Here is a 20,171-nt window from a genome sequence, read left to right on the forward strand (position 1 = left end):
CGTAACCCTTATCTTTGTTGCTTTATGTTGTTATTGATGTTTTTCAGTATTTGGCTTCCAGCGATAATGAAGTGGATCTATGCTCTATAGCCCTAGAACTTCAAAAACAGTACAGGTAAGGCCCAGGACACACAAAGACAATCGGCCCGTTTTTGTTCCGATTCTTCCCCTTCCCCACGCCAGACAATCTTATGTGTAATAAGCAGAGGTGGGTAAAGTAGCCAAATATTGTACTCAAGAGGACTGTTACTTTAGAATAATATGACTCGAGTAAAAGTAAAAAGTAGACTTTACACCGATTTTATTGGCCTTATCGGTATCTGCCGACAATTACCATTTTATACTGATCGGCTGATCGGCTTAGTCATAATTCGCCGATCCGATCAATGACGTCATTCATCGGCTCCGCAAAAGACATTTACTCCCCGTCGCCATCGTGCACAGTATCTTTGATTCCAAAAGCTAGTTTATTTTAAGCCTTGTCGCGTGTCTTTTGGCAGTTACAATTGAAAAATCTCACGGGACACCAACAAACAAAAATGTCACAAAAAGTGGATACATTAATTACCGTATTTACTTTCTGCCATCTAATAGAAGACAATTCATTTGTTCTGTCTGTCACTATGCATCACTGGCATAAATAGAGGAACAAAGATACATTATTTATTGTAAATATAATTTTTTGAGCAATTAAGTACACAAGTATATACAGTAAATGAGCAGGTCATTTAAAGACTGACACTCAATTGACTGTCTGTTGTCGTACTAGAGCGGCTCCAACAACCGGAGACAAATTCCTTGTGTTTTTGGTCATACTTGGCAAATAAAGATGATTCTGATTCTTCCATCTTGTGATTGGTTATCGTTTTTTAAACTCTGTGATCGGCCCCAAAAATCCTGTAAAGCCGAGTAAAAAGTAGCCCCGCAAATATTTACTTGAGTAAGAAAGTACTCAGTCAAAAACTCGAGTAACTCGTGAATAACTTCTGATTTAATAAAATAAAATAAAATAAATAATAATAAAAATAAATAATAATAAAAATAAATAAATCTGAGCATGAACGTCAAATAAAATGTATAAAATAATATATGGGAATCCACATACACCTGCCACTATTTAAATTTTAAACTCCCCAAAAACCAAGAACACATGAGTTGGGCCCTACATAAACATTTCCTTTATTCACTTAAATGAATGAAGAAGCTGTTTGCTGACCAGGCTTGAAAGTGTGTGTGCGTGCTCGAGAGACAGAGACAGACATCTGCAATTTACCGCAAGGTGTTTTCTCAAGTCGATTTATGAAGTCTAAAAATAGATCGGGCATGCACTAATGGATAAATAAAAGTAGCGAGCAGCATGTTGTAATTGTAACGGAGTAAAAATGATTCTTCTTCATATTAATACTCAAGTAAAAGTAAAAGGTATGGTTCATTCAACCTACTCTCAAGTACAATTTATCCAAAATGTTACTTGAGTAAATTTAACGGAGTAAATGTAGCGCGTTACTACAAACCTCTGCTTATAAACGTCTCCTATAAGATTGTCCTTAGGTCTGGTATGTGTTAAGAGTGGATTCGTCCCGATTTTAGGGTCTGAACCAGGTCGGAGCCGACAATCTTAAATAATGAACGTGTTCAGTATTTACGACCAAAACCCTTCTTGTGTGGGGGAAGCTGACGTCTCACGAGTCAAGACACCTGAGAATGGTGAAATGGAACAGAGTGTAGCTTATCAAAAAAGCACCCAAGACTGAGTCAAACGACCATATATAAAAACAAGTGTCTCACCCGATGTCGGTTTTAAATCAGAATCATCTTTGTTTGCCAAGTATGTCCAAAAAACACACAAGGAATTTGTCTCGGGTAGTTGGAGCCGCTAAACCAGTGGAATAAACGATTAATTATTTCCCATCTTTTGCATTGTCATGCAGACGTGAGGTGAAACATGGCATCTGATTCAATTGAGAAACAGATTTGACAGCAGAGCTGTTGAAAACAATCATCAGTGGCATTTGTATCCTGGTATACACTTGGACATTCGTATAGGGTTCATAAAATATCATAACAAACATTTAAATCGGGTGAAACCTGTGGGCAGTGGTTATTTTTTTATTTTTATTTAAAAAAAAATATATTTTCGGCTCGCAGTATCTCTCAAACGCCAGCGGGTGTCGCCCGTCCGCGCGAGTATAAAGAAGCCTTTAGTCGTGCGCCGACAGAAACAAAAAGATTACATCCTTCTAATCGCGCTGAAGTTTGGTCCGCCAGAGAAGTGTGCAGCGTTTTGGTTGGGCGAAGAGACAACACAACACAAAAAAGGAAAATCATAAAATCTTCTCAAAATATCGTAATGAAATCCAGTATGCAGCATATACCATCCCTTTTAAGGATTAAACATCTTTGTTGAAAATGTTAAAATTGTACCAGATAAATTTTGAATGTACACTGATAATTATCCCAATCTAATAACTTAATTCAATCAATATTATTATTTCGTTTGAACGTTGAGTTGCACGATACTAAGATTTTGAGAAGCTTCCTTCTCCCCCCCAATGGAATGTATCTTGTTATCAGTAGGCTACCGTATTTTCATGACCATAAGGCGCATGGTATTAAAAGGCGCAGTCTCAGTTACGGGGTCTATTTCTGTATTTAACACATACATAAGGCGCACCGTATTATTGAGGGCCGGCCTGGTAAAACATACGGTAGCATGTATGCTAAAACAATGTTCTTAAAAAGGCATTGTCGGAGTCTGTCTTGTTGACGTGCGGCTCCTCAGAAATGATGCCGGCTTTTGCGAAAGCTCGAACAACAGTGCAAGCAGACACGTTAGCCCAAGCATCCTCAATCCATTCACAAATTGTGGCATAACTCACCCGGCGCTGCCTCCTTGTCTTAGCTAGTGTTAGTGTTTGCCATCTGTCATCCATCACTCCCACGCCGCTCGCAACTTCACTTTGAACGCCCTCTTTACACCGATGTCCAGCGGTTGGAGTTCCTTCGTCAAGCCTCCCGGAATGATGGCAAGCTCAGAGTTATTGCACTGAGTTGAATGGTGACTGTGAAGACGCTTCTCCCGGCTGTTCTTTGCTCATTAATCCATTGCTCGAGTTGGTCTTCCAACTCGGGCCACCTCGCCTCGCGTAAACTCAGCTTCGTCTTCTTGACTTGGCGAAGCTCGTTTTCCTGCTTCCTCCACTTGCGAACCATGCATTCGTTGATCTTTTATTCTCTCGTGGCTGCTCGATTCCCATGTTCCTCCATGTAACTGATAGCTTGCAGTTTAAACTGTGCTTCGTAAGCGTGTCTCTTCGTAGGTGCCATTTTCGGGGGTCCTTAGCCAAACCGGTGCACATACCAGAACTATATACCTACTGGGGGCGTGCCTTTAGCGTCCTCTGTCACGCGCACCCTTCCCCCTTTACATCCGCATGGTGTCCTCAGTCACATCCGCCTTCCTCTATATAAGCAGCGTGTCGGCAGGAAATGCTCCCAGTCAGTTAAGCGGAGCTCTCATTAAAGTCACACAACAACATTTACAGATTTTGGAACTCGGTGAACACATAAGGCGCGCCGCATTATAAGGTTCCCCGTCCATTTTGGAGAAAATGTAAGACTTTTAAGTGCGCCTTATGGTCGTGAAAATACGGTACTCCCTTACTCCCTCGAGGCCTCATTCTCACGACTTCATAAAAACAAAACTCTTGCGAAACAATATCACACCGTTACACTAGTTAATCACCAATCCTCCCCCCCAAATTTTCCCCACAACTTATTTTCTCCTGCAGCAACAGCTCACAACACATTGCATAAGTAATAACACTCACACAGATACATACAGTATCCACAGCGAACAACAGCTCTTCCTGTAATCAGTCAAATAACGCACTTTCACCAAACACTTGGCCAAGGTTCCAGCATTCATCTCTCCAACATCACGCACATACACAAACACTCCCAATACGTCAGCAATCAGCAGACCGCACAGTCACTCACACGAAGGCGTTTTCATCCAGACAATTATAATAATAATAATAATAATAATTAGTAATAATTCTACATTTCAGGTAGTTCAATTTTCAATTTATCTTTATCCCTCATCTTTTGTTATCATGACAACAACAAAAAAAAAACAAAAAAAAAACAACAGCAGCGTGGAGAGCTCAAAATACAATGGCAATTCTGTACTTGGACTGGTCTTGGAGCGGGGGAGGACATCTTTCTAATTCAAAGGGATCTATTAATGATACTTCATAGTGGCATACATTAACTTCATAAGTGTGTATATGAATGTCTGGTGGTGACTGGAAGTGAAATAACTAGCCTAAACAAAGCAGTGTGATCAGTGCCAAGCGTGTCTTCATTGCAAAAAAATAAAAAGAAACAGCAGTGTTGAATGCATGTGTGTCTGTATATCGGCGGTTAAGCGCCGCTCAGTCTTTGGCGCTGCCAGGAGTCAGCCAGAGGTCGGACAAACTGGGTCCCCCACCATCAATCGCCACCATGAGTGAGCCCTTATTTTTTTTTCCTCCTTCGAACAGTCTCTGATCCCAATGTCCCTTCTTTCCACAATGGAAGCATCTTCTGGCAATGTCGGAGGGAGGCGGCTGCTCTTGTTGTGACACTGCATTAGGCTGTGTGAGAAGAGGGGCGTGGACCGCAGAAGTGCTGCGCGTGGAGGGCTGTGCTGTGGGTCGCAGGAGACGGTTGTGTTGTTGGTCTTCCAGATTGCACTCTTCTAGATCTTTGTCAAAGGGTGGTTGATTTGTGGAGGCCGTTGTAGAACCCAGCTCGTGACCACAACCTGACAACCTCCTCTTGGCCAACTCGGACAGATTACACCACAGGCGATACACAGTTATCAGTAACTTGCCCTATACATGAGGTAAAACATGGCATCTGATTCAGAAAGCTTCTGTCCCTGTTCGCATCTCGAACCTAAGTCAACCAGAAGTGGGAAAAGTTTTAAAATGATTTATATTCTTTTACAACAAAAAAACCTGGCTTTTAAACAGGTGTGTGTAAAAGTTTTTTTATCTACTGCAGCCTTGTTCCTGTTTTTGTAATATGCCTGCTGAGCCCTACAGTATTGTGCTGTTTAACAAGTAGAAACAGTATAGTATAAGACCTGAATTTGCCATATATTGTTATTTTACAAAGATTTTATTTTATGAAGATTTTGTTTCATATTAAGTGATATTGTACAGCAATGTCTGAATTTTGACATTTATATTTTTAGTAATTTGTATTTTATTTGACGTTCGTTACTCACTATTTACTCAGAACTTGAGTACTTTTTCACTGAGTACTTTCTTACTCAAGTAATTATTTGGAGTACTTTAACTTGAGTCATATAAAGTAACAGTATTCGTGAGTACAATATTTGGCTACTCTACCCACCTCTGAAGATGATTTTTTTTTTTTTTTTTTTTCTTCTTCTCTTCTTAGCAGCCATCTAATATGTTTTGATTTGAAATGTGGACATTTCATTTGAAGACAGGGAAGTATCTAAGATGTATTTTTGCATTGATGTCTATAGTTTTATGGAGTGGACCTATTTTATTTCGTTTTTGGGACTATAGTAATAGAATGGTTTTGATGGAGGGATATGTTTCGATGAGGCCAAGTTTAACGGGAAGTGAGGAGCTATTCCCTCTCCATGTGATGTTCTTCCACCCATGACCTTCGACTTTAGACAACCGCTTGATCGATTGCAAAAAGATGCTCGGTCGGACAGGCGTAGCAGTTACGCTGTGGCCTCGGGAGCAAGTTGGGGCCCGAAATGCAATCAGTGTCTTTGATCAATGTGTCCTGCAACTGGTATTAGTTGTATTGTTTTTTTTTTTTTTTTTTTTAAATCAGGTGATTAATGTACGGCCCTTATATAAATAAACGGTAAATTCGGCTAGGGTCGTTACATCCGCATTGCTTCCACATCCATACGCAGTATTTCGGTCACGTGGGCCAGTCACCCAATCGTCAATGTATTTCTTGTGGCGTACTATATATATTGTAATAAGGAAGTGGAGCGCTGTAGCTGCTCGGCGAAACAACTTTGTATAGCTGACTCAAAGCAAAATTTTAATCAGAAAGGGTCGTTGTTTTATTCCGAGACAAGACCACTGCGATATTAAGGCACTTTTCAAACAGCAATATTGTGATATCCTGAATATTGTGACATCAGTAATGTTTAGACTTAATCTGCTTTATATCTTTTCATTGTAATTGTTGTTAAATCAAAATTATTATTATTTTTTTTTACTTGAGTCTGGGGTGTCATTCTTACGGTGCTGATTTAAAGCTCTTGTTTGTTGATTGATGTCTGTAGACTGGAGTATGGTAGAAGAAACAAGACAGCATTCCGAATTCAAGTTGAGAGAGGTAAGTAGGATAAGGATAAGTGCCGTTTCATTGTATTTTGCTTGATTGTAATTTTCATGTAAACTGTCTTTATATGTGAAAAAAATGGAGTTTAGACAATGTTGTGACTTTCAGTTGCTTTATTAGAAAAAGATTTGAAAGTGTACTTTATTTCAGTACATAAGATTTTAGCTTACCCAATTAGATTTCCCTATCGTTTTGCTTCTAGTGTACCAAGCAATAAAAATGGAGTATGGACTGAATGATCTGGAAAACACCCACGTGGCCAAGCGAGCCAAGCACATCCACAATGAACCTGGGTAATTTGTGTACTTGCGTGCATGGAGGTCTGTGTCTGTGCATGGTGGTGTGCGCGCATGTGGATGTGTACGTGTGGGGACATTAGGGCGTGCTTTCATCAAGGCATTTGGTGTTCACAGTGACGACAGCTGCAACAGCTCAGAAGATATGCTGGACAAAACTGTAAGTTTTTATATCTGTCACCATCCACAGTGAGAAAAAGCATTATCATAACATAATACGAATCTCAATCAAATCTGCATGGTAGTATTCCATGCGATGTCAAATATCTGTTTTAAAAAATATATATACTATATTGCATTTAGGGCTGGACGATATTGAAAAAAAATTACATTGCGTTTTTTTTTTTTTTTTAAACTTGCGATGTGAAATACAGGATCAGTGTTGAGTAAGTTAATTTTCTCCGCAAACTAGTTAAAAGTTCAGTTCATTGTTCCAAAAATGAACTAGTTCAGTTCATAATTCCAAATTTTGAACAACGTTCACCTGTCCAAAAATGAACACATTTTTTTTTCAATGTTGCTGATGGGCTATTACCCTCAAATTCCTGGTATTTCATTTCCTCATTGTTGCCACCCATTCTGTCCACACTAGTAGCCAGGTGCAGCTTTCGCCATACAATCTCACAAATATGAGGAAAAACTTGAATGCTTAGGGTTTTTTAAAATGAGGGATTAAAACAAAAAGACTTTTGTCCTTAATGTGCAAACAAAAAGATGCGGCACAGTATGACAGGAACGATAGTGAAAGGACATTGATAACTTTGCCTTCCTCGCAGCTCTGGCTGACTATATTAAACTATTTTATCTTATCAACTCTTGTATTACAAAAAACTTTACATATCACAGGGTCATCGTAACTAACGAGAGCATTCTGATAAAATTTTTCCTGGTAATAAATTTTTACAATTGTGTACTGTATTGCAAAAGAACGCATTCATTCCCATCTACGCAGTGTCCCTGAACGGTCCTCATGCACCTGCCGCGTGCTAGCCTCGTTTCATTCTGAAGAGCGAAATAGGAAATGCAGCAGGTGTACAATCTTTTAAAGGTCAGATGACAAAGATGTTATGGGGTCAGTTAAAATTAATATTTGCATTGTTATTGTGCATTATGTAGTATGAATGTTTTTTTTTAAAATATACATTTCCCCCTATACCTATGTATAATGCGCACTATTTACTTTTGACAATTTTTTCGTGGAAAAAATTGTGCATTATCCATCCATCCATCCATTTTCTGAGCCGCTTCTCCTCACTAGGGTCGCGGGCGTGCTGGAGCCTATCCCAGCTGTCATCGGGCAGGAGGCGGGGTACACCCTGAACCGGTTGCCAGCCAATCGCAGGGCACATAGGAACAAACAACCGTTCGCACTCACACTCATGCCTACGGGCAATTTAGAGTCTCCGATTCATGCATGTTTTTTGGGATGTGGGAGGAAACCGGAGTGCCCGGAGCAAACCCATGCAGGCACGGGGAGAACATGCAAACTCCACACAGGCGGGGCCAGGGATTGAACCCGGGTCCTCAGAACTGTGAGGCTGACGCTCTAACCAGTCGTCCACCGTGCCGCCAATTGTGCATTATACACGAGAAATTACGGTAGTTAAACTGGCCTCAATGGATTTATTAGTTAACCTGTCCATGAACATGAAGATATATAGGGTTTTAGCCCACAGATAAACTGAGGTTGAAATTCCATAGTAGATGTGGTCTATGCTCTCACGCTGGTCTGTTGTCCCCTCCCTAAAGGTACAAAATTAAATTCGACCTCTTGGTTCCTGCTAAGCTCCAAAACTTTTTTTTTTTTCCTCCTTTGTTTGTCCCCACGTGGTGTGCGTCCCCAGACTGCAACAAAGGCTGGCCAATGAGAAGCCTGCAATGCCGCTTCTGTTTTTTTCCCCAGCCAGGACTTGTTCGCGCTGGCCCCTGTGAGACACTCATTACCACACGTTACGCTCGCAGTCTAGCGCTAGAGCTAGAGGATTTCAGTCATTTGTCCTATATCTTGTTTACATATGTTAACCAAGAATTTGCGTCATCAAGTCCCTTTGCATCTGTTCCCTGAATTTTTCTGTAGTTTTCATTAAATTTCCTCTAAATTAAACCTCCTGTTGTATACCGTGTGTGTTTGAGTGCAACATTTGACTGCTGAAATCGAGAGCTATCATCCTATTGAATGGAGGAAGCCTTCTAGAGAACAGAGATTGATAGAGGTTTTTCATCACTTTCCCTAAAACTATAAATATAAAAAGAGACGTGGTGCCCTATACGAGATAAAGATAGCTTTGATTGTAACATTCTAACATTTGCTTGAATTGTCTCGGAAGTAAGGCGTTTACTCTCCGACCCTCCTTTCCAAACTTTTATCCAAATCAATATACACTACGTACTATGTTTTGTAATAAACATGACCTACACTGATGGAGGAGACATGCAAAGTGCCAACATAGCCATTGTAATTAATAGATGACTGTTTATTGCCACCTCCAGAACCCCAGTCACATGAACAGCTCTCTTACATCGCTATACCGGAAAGGAAACTCTGATTCCAGCTCCTACTCTACTATTCGAGAGATGCCTGATACAAGTACAGTGTCCACAGGAGGGTGGTTCATTGATCGAGGCCAAGGTTCTGCAAAGACCAAAATCTTCATCGACCTGAGTAAAGATCAGCCTATTGATGCAGTAAATGTAAGTATGAATGTTCCCTTTGTGAAGAATGCCTTTCTTACAGTGGCAGCCTTGTGATCAGCACACCTGCCTTACAGTTCTGAGGTTTGGGGTTTGAATCTCTGCTCTGACCTTACTGTGTGGCGTTTGCATCCTCTTCCTGTGCTTGTGTGGAATTTCTGCAGGTACTGTACCAAACCCAACCCAAATATATGTTAGTTTCATTAAAGACTCTAAATATAATCCAGTTATGAACAGAGTCTGTGACAAAGGGCAGCCTTGGCTGGAGTCCAACCCTCACCGGGAACGAGTCCGACTTACTGCCGGCAATGTGGACCAAACTCTTGACTCCGGTCGTACAGGGACCGAACAGCCCGTATCAGGGGGTTTGGTACCCCATACACCCGAGGCACCCTCCACAGGACTCCCAGAGGGACAGAGTCGAACGCCTTCTCCAAGTCCACAAAACACATGTAGACTGGTTGGGCGAACTCCCATGCACCCTCGAGGACCCTGCCAAGGGTGTAGAGCTGGTCCACTGTTCCATGGCCAAGACAAAAACCACATTGCTCCTCTTGAATCTGAGATTTGACTTCCCGACGGACCCTCCTCTCCAGCACCTCCAGAATTGACCTTACCAGGGAGGCTGAGGAGTGTGATCCCCCTGTAGTTGGAACACACCCTCTTCGAAAAAGGGGGACCACCACCCCAGTCTGCCAATCCAGAGGCACTGTCCCCGATGTCCACGCGATGTTGCAGAGGCGTGTCAACCAGGACATCCCCACAACATCCAGAGCCTTTAGGAACTCCGGGCGAATCTCATCCACCCCCGGGGCCTTGCCACCGAGTAGCTTTTTAACTACCTCGGTGACCTCAAACCCACACTCTGCTTCCTCATGGGAGGGCGTGTCGGTGGAATTGAGGAGGTCTTCGAAGTATTCTCCCCACCGACTCACAACGTCCCGAGTCGAGGTCAGCAGCGTCCCATCCCCACTATACACAGTGTTGGTGGTGCACTGCTTTCCTCTCCTGAGACGCCCGATGGTGGACCAGAATTTCCTCGAAGCCGTCCGGAAGTCTTTCTCCATGGCCTCACCGAACTCCTCCCATGCCCGAGTTTTTGCTTCAGCGACCACCAAAGCTGCATTCCGCTTGGCCAGCCGATACCCAGCAGCTGCCTCAGGAGTCCCACAGGCCAAAAAGACCCGATAGGACTCCTTCTTCAGCGTGACCGCATCCCTCACCGATGGTGTCGATCAACGGGTTCGGGGGTTGCCGCCACGACAGGCACCGACCACCTTAAGGCCACAGCTCCGGTCGGCCGCCTCAGCAATGGAGGCATGGAACATGGGCCACTCGGACTCCATGTCCCCCGCCTCCCCCGGAACATGAGCAAAGTTCTGTCGGAGGTGGAAGATGAAACTCCTTCTGACAGGGGATTCTGCCAGACGTTCCCAGCAGACCCTCACAATACGTTTGGGCCTGCCACGTCGGACCAGCATCTTCCCCCACCATCGGAGCCAACTCACCACCAGGTGGTGATCAGTTGACAACTCTGCCCCTCTCTTCACCGGAGTGTGCAAGACATGCGGCTGCAAGTCCGATGACACGACCACAAAGTCGATCATCGAACTGCGACCCAGGGTGTCCTGGTGCCAAGTGCAAGTGTGGACACCCTTATGCTTGAACATGGTGTTCATTATGGACATTCCGTGACGAGCACAGAAGTCCAATAACAGAACACCGCTCTGGTTCTGATCGGGGGGCCGTTCCTCCCAATCACGCCCTTCCAGGTCTCACTGTCATTGCCCACGTGAGCATTGAAGTCCCCCAGCAGAACGATGGAATCCCCTGCGGGAGCACTCTCCAGCACCCCCTCCAAGGACTCCAAAAAGGGTGGGTACTCTGAACTGCTGTTTGGTGCATAGGCACAAACAATAGTCAGTACCCGTCTCCCAACCCGAAAGTGGAGGGTGTGAACTCAAGTAAAAGTTAAAAAAAAAACTATGATGCATTAAAACTCCTCTGACAAGTACAATTTGTCCAAAATGTTACTTGAGTAAATGTAGCGCGTTCCTACCCACCTCTGGACGTACCCCTATTTGTTTTTTTTGTTTTCTTTGTGAAAGATCACTTTCTTGGCGATATAAACGAAAAGCATGTTGGAACAATATCACAATTATGTCAAATGTCCGACTGCCCAATTTTTTCACTTTTAACCTAATTATACAAAACGTCCTTGATTTGCTTAACAGTCAACGTATACCAAAATGAACCGAAAACCATGACCACAAAAATGCGATACAAACTAAACTGTGGTTTTTGCGAACCGTTCCACTCCAAGTTGTGAGACTGGTTATTTTTCACCTATGCTTTCCTTGACGAGACTAATTCGCATTTTGTTTTTATCAACAGAAAGAAGTTTCCATGTTGGAGGCAAGTAAAAAGTCAGTGAAAAGAAAAAAGAAGACTTATGAAAACGCAGAGACCCTGACAACGAGCAAGAAAGGTATGTTTATATATACATATATACACACACATATATATATATATATATATATATACATATATACACACACATATATATATATATATATATATATATATATATACACACACACACACACACACACATAAAAAAGTGTTTTCTGTACGAGAGTCTCTCGGAGAAAGAAGAAAGCAAAATGGTTCACAGAGCTGGACGTTGCTGTCCAATGAAAAGCATACTGTATGTCTACATTTTGTGATTTGCCCATCACTGTATTATGTCCAAAAATTACATTATTAGCTGTCAACAGGATTCTAACCCTATGTATGTGTAGAGATGCAAAGAAGACTAATGTATCTTCCTGCTTGGTGTGCTCTTAAAATTAAGGAATTCTATTGGCAAACTCAACATCAACAAAGCTGCATTATCCCACTCTGAAGTTTGAAGATGTTGGTGGTAATGAAGGGACATTCACGGTAAGTCATATTTTCTATCAAATTTTCCACAATATGTAAACGTACTGTCGCCCAGACATCTTATTCCCAGATGTATCCGCTTTTTGACACCTATGAAAATGATGTCTTTTAAAATCATCCCATTCACACGACTCGGACAAATTTGTGGTTGTCCAATTAAGAATTTGACCAATTCTTTGAAAAAACACACCGAAACGTCTTGCAACATTTAAAAGTTCAGACCATTGTGTTGATTTGGTCATGAGAGTACAACCCCAATTCCAATGAAGTTGGGACGTTGTGTTAAACATAAATAAAAACAGAATACAATGATTTGAAAATCATGTTCAACCTATATTTAATTACATCCACTACAAAGGCAAGATATTTAATGTTCAAACTGATAAACTTGATTGCTTTTAGCAAATAATCATTAACTTAGAATTTTATGCCTGCAACACGTTCCAAAAAAGCTGGGACAGGGTCATGTTTCCCACGGTGTTTCATCCTTTTCTTTTCACAACATTCAATAAACGTTTGCGAACTGAGGACACTAATTGTTGAAGCTTTGTAGATGGAATTCTTTCCCATTCTTGCTTGATGTACAGCTTCTGCTGCTCAACAGTCCGGTGTCTCCGCCACACATTTTCAATGGGAAACAGGTCTGGACTGCAGGCAGGCAGTACCCGCACTCTTTTGCTACGAAGCCACGCTGTTGTAACACATGCAGAATATGATTTGGCATTGTCTTGCTGAAATAAGCAGGGCGTCCATGAAAGAGACATTGTTTGAATGGCAGCATATGTTTCTCCAAAACCTGTATGTACCTTTCAGCATTAATGGTGCCTTCACAGATGTGTAAGTTACCCATGCCATTGGGACTAACACAGCCCCATACCATACCATACCATACCATACCATCACAGATGCTGGCTTTTGAACTTTGCGTCTATAACAGTCCGGATGCTTCGTTTCCTCTTTGGCCCGGAGGACACGACGTCCACAATTTCCAAAAACATTAACTTCTAGAGAGTTGCATATTTTGCAGGTGTCCTTGTTTACCAGTTCCATTTTTTTGCAAAATATTAACACAAAATGGAGGAACTTCAATTCATTTGCGTAGAGGACCCTTCCCCCTCCTCACCTGTTGCCTTCCAGTCATCCATGTTGTTAATGCAAATAAAAAAACCACGTGATTGGCGATTAATCATCATTCTCTATTCGTCATCGCAGGGCTATAAAGTCGAAGCGTTGAATATTCGACTAATTGGCTCAAACCCTAGTAACCACATTATTTCAGTTGTTTGCTTCTCCTCGAGAAACTTTTTTTTTTTTTTTTTTCCTCCCCTCCAATTGAGTTTTAGGTCACATTGAGGGTGAAAAACGTTTTGACGTTAAATGTCATGCTCGTTTTTGATTTAAAAAAAAAAAAAAAAAAACCTGGTATTTGAAAAGGGGTGTTTAGACTGTCTACTGTATTTTGCCTCACATATGATTCGGCATCGATCTAAGGTGTTCTTTCTTTTTACCAACCAAAATATGGTCACCCTAGCTAAACTGCAGACAGGCAATTTAATGTGAAGTTTTATTTTTGCAACTTTTTAGAAATAACATTCAAAGTGGTATTTTATATTATCAATTTGTGTAATATTTTTCAGGAAGTGTGTAAACTGCTCATCCACATGCGGCACCCAGAGATATACCAGCAACTGGGAATGGTTCCTCCCAGGGGCTTTCTCCTCCATGGACCTCCTGGTTGTGGAAAAACCCTGCTTGCACAAGCTGTGGCAGGGGTAAGTAGAGGGAGAAAAGATGGTTCCAAAGTGAACAGATCCTACAATGACAAGAATGATTTACCTATGTAACAAATGTAGAGAACTTAGATTAACCCTTTGATGTGCAACATATGCACACTGACACCACAACATGGGTCCATAATTACCTGCAATAATTTCTCGTTATTTTCTGCTTTCAAAGTTTTCAGAAATCAATTGTTATGGTTGCATATTCCAAGTATTGTTTAAATAGCTTTTTTTATCACCAAAGATCATTATTTGTTGGTTTCCTTTTCACAGTTTACTGAATAAAAATAGTTCCTGTATTCGCATCACTTGTGTGTGTCAACTGAATGCGCTGAAACCACACACCTCAACTGTTAACTGTGTAGATAGTGGTGTATACAGGCACCATAAAAACAGTGGTAGCTTACACGATGTAAAATCACGTTAGGAGGGTCACCTTAAAAATGTAATAGTTATTGTGCACAGTCATAAAATAATCACACCTCTACTTACACACGTTGGTGGGGACATCAACATAATAATAACAATAATAACTAGAGTTGCAAGCGGCTATGAACGGGCCCTTTCACCCATTGCGGTACTGGCAGTTTGGGGTAAGGGGTGCAGAAAAAAGGGGAAAATCATGGATCACACAATGTCAGCAAAATACGGCTTTCATGTGTCTTGCACTGAGGAGAGACTTCCATCGGGTCACTCTGCCAAAAAGCCCCGACTGGTGGAGGGCTGCAGTGATGGTTGACTTTCGAGAACTTTGTCCCATCTCCCATCTGGAGCGTCTGGAGGTCAGCCACAGTGATCTTTGGGTTCTTCTTCTCTCACCAAGGCTCTTCTCCCCCGATTGCTCAGTTTGGCCGGACAGACAGCTCTAGGAAGGGTTCTGGTCATCCCAAATGTCTTCCATTTAAGTATTATGGAGGCCACTGTGCTCTTAGGGACCTTAAGTGCAGCAGAATTTGTTTTGTAACCTTTGCCAGATCTGTGCCTTGACACGATTCTGTCTCTGAGCTCTTCAGGCAGTTCCTTTGACCTCATGATTCTCATTTGCTCTGACATGGACTGTGAGCTGTAAGGTCTTATATAGGCGGGTTTGTGGCTTTCCTAATCAACTCCCATCAGTATAATCAAACACAGCTGGACTCCAATGAAGGTGTAGAACCATCTCAAGGGTGATCAGAAGAAATGAAAGCACCCGAATTAAACGAGTGTCACAGCAAAGGGTCTGAATACTTATGTCTGTGTGATATTTCATTTATTCGTTTTTAATAAATCTGCAAAAATTTCAACGATTCAGTTTTTTTCTGTCTATATGGGGTGCTGTGTGTACATTGAGGGGGAAAAATGAACTTAAAAGATTTTAGCAAATGGCTGCAATATAAAAAAGAGTGAAACAAATTTAAGGGGGTCTGAATACTTTCCGTACCCACTGTATTTGTTCTGGGTTCATGATGGGTCAGGTTTTGTTTTATTCAACGATTTATTTCAATTTATGTCAAAATGGAAATGACATTTTGGCTCTCTTTTTGTGTGTGTGTTTTGAATGAAAACGACATTTTATCACATGTAGCGTGTCCGACGTTAACAAATAGACCTTTGATTCATTGAACTAATTCTTTGTGCACCTTTGAGATTTGAGTTTTGCTGTTAGACTACAGCAGGGGGCTCTAGTCTAACAGCAAAATCCTTACTCACTGAGCTACTGATACCCTCAACTGATCTTTTAACTTGGGCAATTGTTTGTCCTGTGTCAAAACAAGTCCAACGAGATGTTAATCATACACTATATTGCCAAAGGTATTCACTCACCTGTCTTGACTCGGATATGAATTTAAGTGACATCCCATTCTTAATCCATAGGGTTTAATATGACTTTAGGCCACCTGCTACACTTATAGCATCTTAAATTCTTCTGGGAAAGTTTTCCACAAAGTATAGGAGTGTTTTTATGGGAATTTTGGACCATTTTTCCAGAAGCTCATGGACGAAAAGGCCTGGCTCTTGTTCTCCACTCTTATTTATCCAGTGTTCTCCAGGGTTGAGGTCAGGATTGTGCAGGGCAATCAAGTTCATCCACATCAAACCCTCTCATCCATGACTTTATGAACCTTGATTTGTGCATTGATGCATAGTGATGTTGGAACAGGAACGGGCCATCTCCAAACTGTTCCACAACATTGGAAATTTCCAAAATATTATCCCCGTGAGCTCCAGTGAAAGCACTCTGAATGCTTCAGCATACCAAGAGATTTTGAACAGTCAACAGTTTTGGGATTATCCCTTCCTGTTTCAATTACCTTCCTGTCTATGTCTGTGCACCAGTGCACAAAGCAAGGTCTATAAAGACATGGATGAGAGAATGTGGTATGGATGAACTTGACTGGCCTGCACAGAGTCCTGCCCCCAACCGAATAGAACACCTTTGGGTTGGTTTAGAGTGGACAGTGAGCCAGGCCTTCTCGTCCAACATCAGTGTGTGACCTCAAAAATATTCTCCTAGAAGAATGGGGAAAAATTCTAATAAACTCACTCCTATACCTTGTTGAAAGCCTTCCCGCAAGAGTTGAGCCTGTTATAGCTGCAAATTGTAGACAGACATCATATGGAACCATATGGATTTAGAATGGGATATCACTTAAAATAATATATGAGTCAAGGCAGGTGAGCGAATACTTTAGGCAATATGGTGTTTGTGAACCAGAATCTTGATGTGGCAGATGTTTTCAAAATATTTAGGAATCATTGATAAGATAATCCTTAATTTACGCATTACAACCAAAAAACAGCTAAGCAAGACGTTTTTGCTCTTCACATTTCACACGCTTTTGAAGCCATTTCCCCTCCCTGAGTCGTCACCTGATTGTGGTGGAGGGATTTGTGTTTCCTGATTATCCTATGAGCTAAACTGTCTGGGCCTTTATGCCCCTGGTCCTTGGTGAGGGACCAGGCAAAGTACGGCTCATTGACCCTCAATGAGGATAAATATAAATGGACCTAGGTTACTCTTGCTAGGACGTGGGTTACCGGGGCTCCCCTCTGTTGCCAGGTCTGGAGGTGGGGCTTGAAGGCGAGCGCCTGGTGGAAATGGGCCCCCCTTCCCTTGGTGGTCCGATCCCCGGCTACAGATGCTAGCGCTAGGGATGTGGAATGTCACCTCTCTCGCAGAAAAGGGCCTCTGTTGCTACGCGAGGTTGAGAAGTTCCGACTAGCTATATATTCGGGCAGGATACCCGAGGCTGCAGTTCGATGATCAACTTTGTGGTTGTGTTATTGGACTTGCAGCTGCTTGTCTTGAACACACACAGTGAAGAGAGGGGTGGGGGGGTTCTGTGGAGGGTTCTCTGGGAAGTATGGGATACCGGACTCCCTTAATGAGAGCTGTTCGGTCCCTGTACGACCGGGAGTCAAGAGTTTGGTCTGCATTGCGGGCAGTAAGTCGAATACGTTTCCAGTTAAGAGTTGACTCCGCCAAGGTTTCCCATTGTCACCGATTTTGTTCATTACCTTCATGGACAGAATTTCTAGGTGCAGCCGAGTCATTGAGGCTGTCCGGTTTGGAGTCATGACTTACAGCTCTGCTTTTCGTGCTTTTGTGGTTCTGATGGCATTATCACACCATGATTTTCAATTCTCGCTGGAGCGGTTCGCAGCAGAGTGTGAAGCATCTTGGTTGAAAATCAGCGTCTCCAAATCTGAGGCCATGGTCCTTAGTCAGAAAAGGGTGGAGTGCCCATGGAGTTCCAGTATCTTGGGGTCTTGTTCACAACTAAGGGAATAATGGAGTGGGAGAGGAACAGGAAGATCAGTGCAGTGTCTGCAGTAATGCTGACTGTGTATCTGGTCTGTATTGGTGAAGAAGGAGCTGAGCCAGAAGGCAAAGCTCTCGATTGGTCGATCTATGTTCCTACCCTCATCTAAGGTCACGAGCTGTGAGCCGTGGGGCCCCCTGGACACCTCCCAGATGAGGTGTTCCGGCCATGTCCCACTGGGACGAGGCCCCGGGGACGACCCAGGACTTGGTGGGGAGACTACATCTCCAGGCTGGACTGGGAACACCTCGGGATCACCCTCAGAACTGCTGGTCGAAGAGGCTGGGCAGAGGGATGTCTGGGCTTCCCTGCTTAAGCTGCTGCACCCGATCATGGATAAGCGGAAGATAATGGATGGATGGCTGGATTTAAGCCTTTATCTATTTCAAAACAACAATATGAAATATTTGAAAACTCATTTGATCCAGAAATCAAACAAGTCAAATATTGAATAGCTTGGGACATGTTTGTTTTCATGTTGTAATAAAACAACAGAAGACTAAGTCAAGATCCAGATTTTTTTTCATTTTTATTTATTAATTTATTTTTACTGTGTCTATTTCAGGAGTTGGATCTGCCCTTGCTGAAGGTGTCCGCTCCAGAATTGGTGTCTGGAGTATCTGGAGAGTCTGAACAGAAGCTCAGGGAGTTGTTTGACCTTGCAGTGGTTGGCTTTTTTATTTGACAAATTGTGTTTGACTAAATGTCTAAACTGTTGTGTTAACCTTTTTGGCACCTTTCTCTTACAGAGCTCATCTCCATGTATCCTGTTTATTGATGAGATAGATGCTATAACACAGAAGAGAGAAATGGCCTCCAAAGACATGGAGAGAAGGATTGTAGCCCAGCTCCTCACCTGCATGGATGGTACATGCTGTTTTTTTGGTTTGTTTTTTGCAAATTTGTCAAATTTTTTTTTAGGGAAAACATTCAAACCTGTCTGGCCTTACGTGACAAAGTAATATCGCCTATACCAAATTACTGGTTGTGCAACCCTTGGCAGCAATAGTTGAACTCAAGCATTAACGATAACTGAAGTCTGGTGGTCGTTCATATCGCAGTGGAAGAATTTTAGCCCACTCTTCTTTGCAAAACTGTTTTAATTTGATCTCTTATTTCTTGAATAACATGAACTGCCTGTTTAAGGCATTGCAATTGTATTTAAGTCTGGATTTCAACTTGCCCACTCCAAAACCTTTTTTATAAAGCTATTCAGAGGTGGACATGATGTATGTTTTCGGTCATTGTCCTGCTGCAGAAACCAAGAGTGTCGTGAACTAATGATAGCTTTCATTGGTACCTTTTTATTGTGAGTCCTTAATATATGTAGACTATAGAGGGGGCCGAAATTACTTTGGCGAGAGGCCTTCTTCTTTTCCTTTCGGCTTGTCCCGTTAGGGTTCGTCACAGCGCGTCATCCTTTTCCATGAAAGCCGATATCCTGCATCCTCCTCTCTAACACCAACTGCCATCATGTCTTCCCTCACGACATCCATCAACCTTCTCTTTGGTCTTCCTCTCGCTCTCTTGCCTGGCAGCTCCATCCTCATCATCCTTCTACCAATATACTCACTATTTCTCCTCTTGACGTGTCCAAACCATCGAAGTCTGCGCTCTCTAACTTTGTCTCCAAAACATGGAACCTTGGCTGTCCCTCAGAGCTCATTTCTAATTTTATCCAACCTGGTCACTCCTAGAGAGAACCTCAAGATCTTCATTTCCGCCACCTCCAGCTCTGCTTCCTGTTGTCTCTTAAGTGCCACTGTCTCTAATCTGTACATCATGGCTGGCCTCACCACTGTCTTATAAACTTTGCCCTTCCCCCTATCAGAGACTCTTCTGTCACACAACACAACGACACTTGCCTCCCACCCGTTCCAACCTGCTCTGACATGTTTCTTCACTTCCTTGCCACACTCACCATTGCTCTGGACGGTTGACCCCAAGTATTTAAAGTCCTCCACCCTTGCTATCTCTTCTCCTTGTAGCCTCACTCTTCCCCCACCACCCCTCTCATTCATGCACATATATTCTGTTTTACTTCGGCTAATCTTAATTTCCTCTGCTTTCCAGGGCATGCTTCCATCTTTCTAACTGTTCCTCCAACTGCTCCCTGCTTTCACTGCAGATCACAATGCCATCTGCAAACATCATGGTCCACGGGGATTCCAATCTAAACTCATCCGTCAGCCTATCCATCACCACGACAAACAGGAAAGGGCTCAGGGCTGATCCCTAATGCAGTCCCACCTCCACCTTAAATTCGT

General features: G+C 42.5%; 1 protein-coding gene across 9 annotated transcripts in view; it reads left to right on the forward strand.

Moving 5' to 3' along the window:
* nvl (nuclear VCP like) overlaps positions 1-20,171 on the forward strand; it is a 95,778-nt gene that overhangs the window by 6,314 nt on the left and 69,293 nt on the right. For all 9 annotated transcript variants that reach the window (XM_061789242.1, XM_061789246.1, XM_061789245.1 and 6 more), the window contains exons 3-12: positions 48-115; positions 6,332-6,384; positions 6,593-6,683; positions 6,804-6,846; positions 9,177-9,377; positions 11,772-11,865; positions 12,232-12,320; positions 13,958-14,092; positions 18,470-18,571; positions 18,654-18,771. In XM_061789242.1, coding sequence (XP_061645226.1) covers positions 48-115; positions 6,332-6,384; positions 6,593-6,683; positions 6,804-6,846; positions 9,177-9,377; positions 11,772-11,865; positions 12,232-12,320; positions 13,958-14,092; positions 18,470-18,571; positions 18,654-18,771 — 994 coding nt within the window. The remainder of the gene's footprint in view (positions 1-47; positions 116-6,331; positions 6,385-6,592; positions 6,684-6,803; positions 6,847-9,176; positions 9,378-11,771; positions 11,866-12,231; positions 12,321-13,957; positions 14,093-18,469; positions 18,572-18,653; positions 18,772-20,171) is intronic.

Source organism: Phyllopteryx taeniolatus, chromosome 11, assembly GCF_024500385.1.
Source record: "Phyllopteryx taeniolatus isolate TA_2022b chromosome 11, UOR_Ptae_1.2, whole genome shotgun sequence".
Taxonomy (NCBI): Eukaryota; Metazoa; Chordata; class Actinopteri; order Syngnathiformes; family Syngnathidae; genus Phyllopteryx; species Phyllopteryx taeniolatus.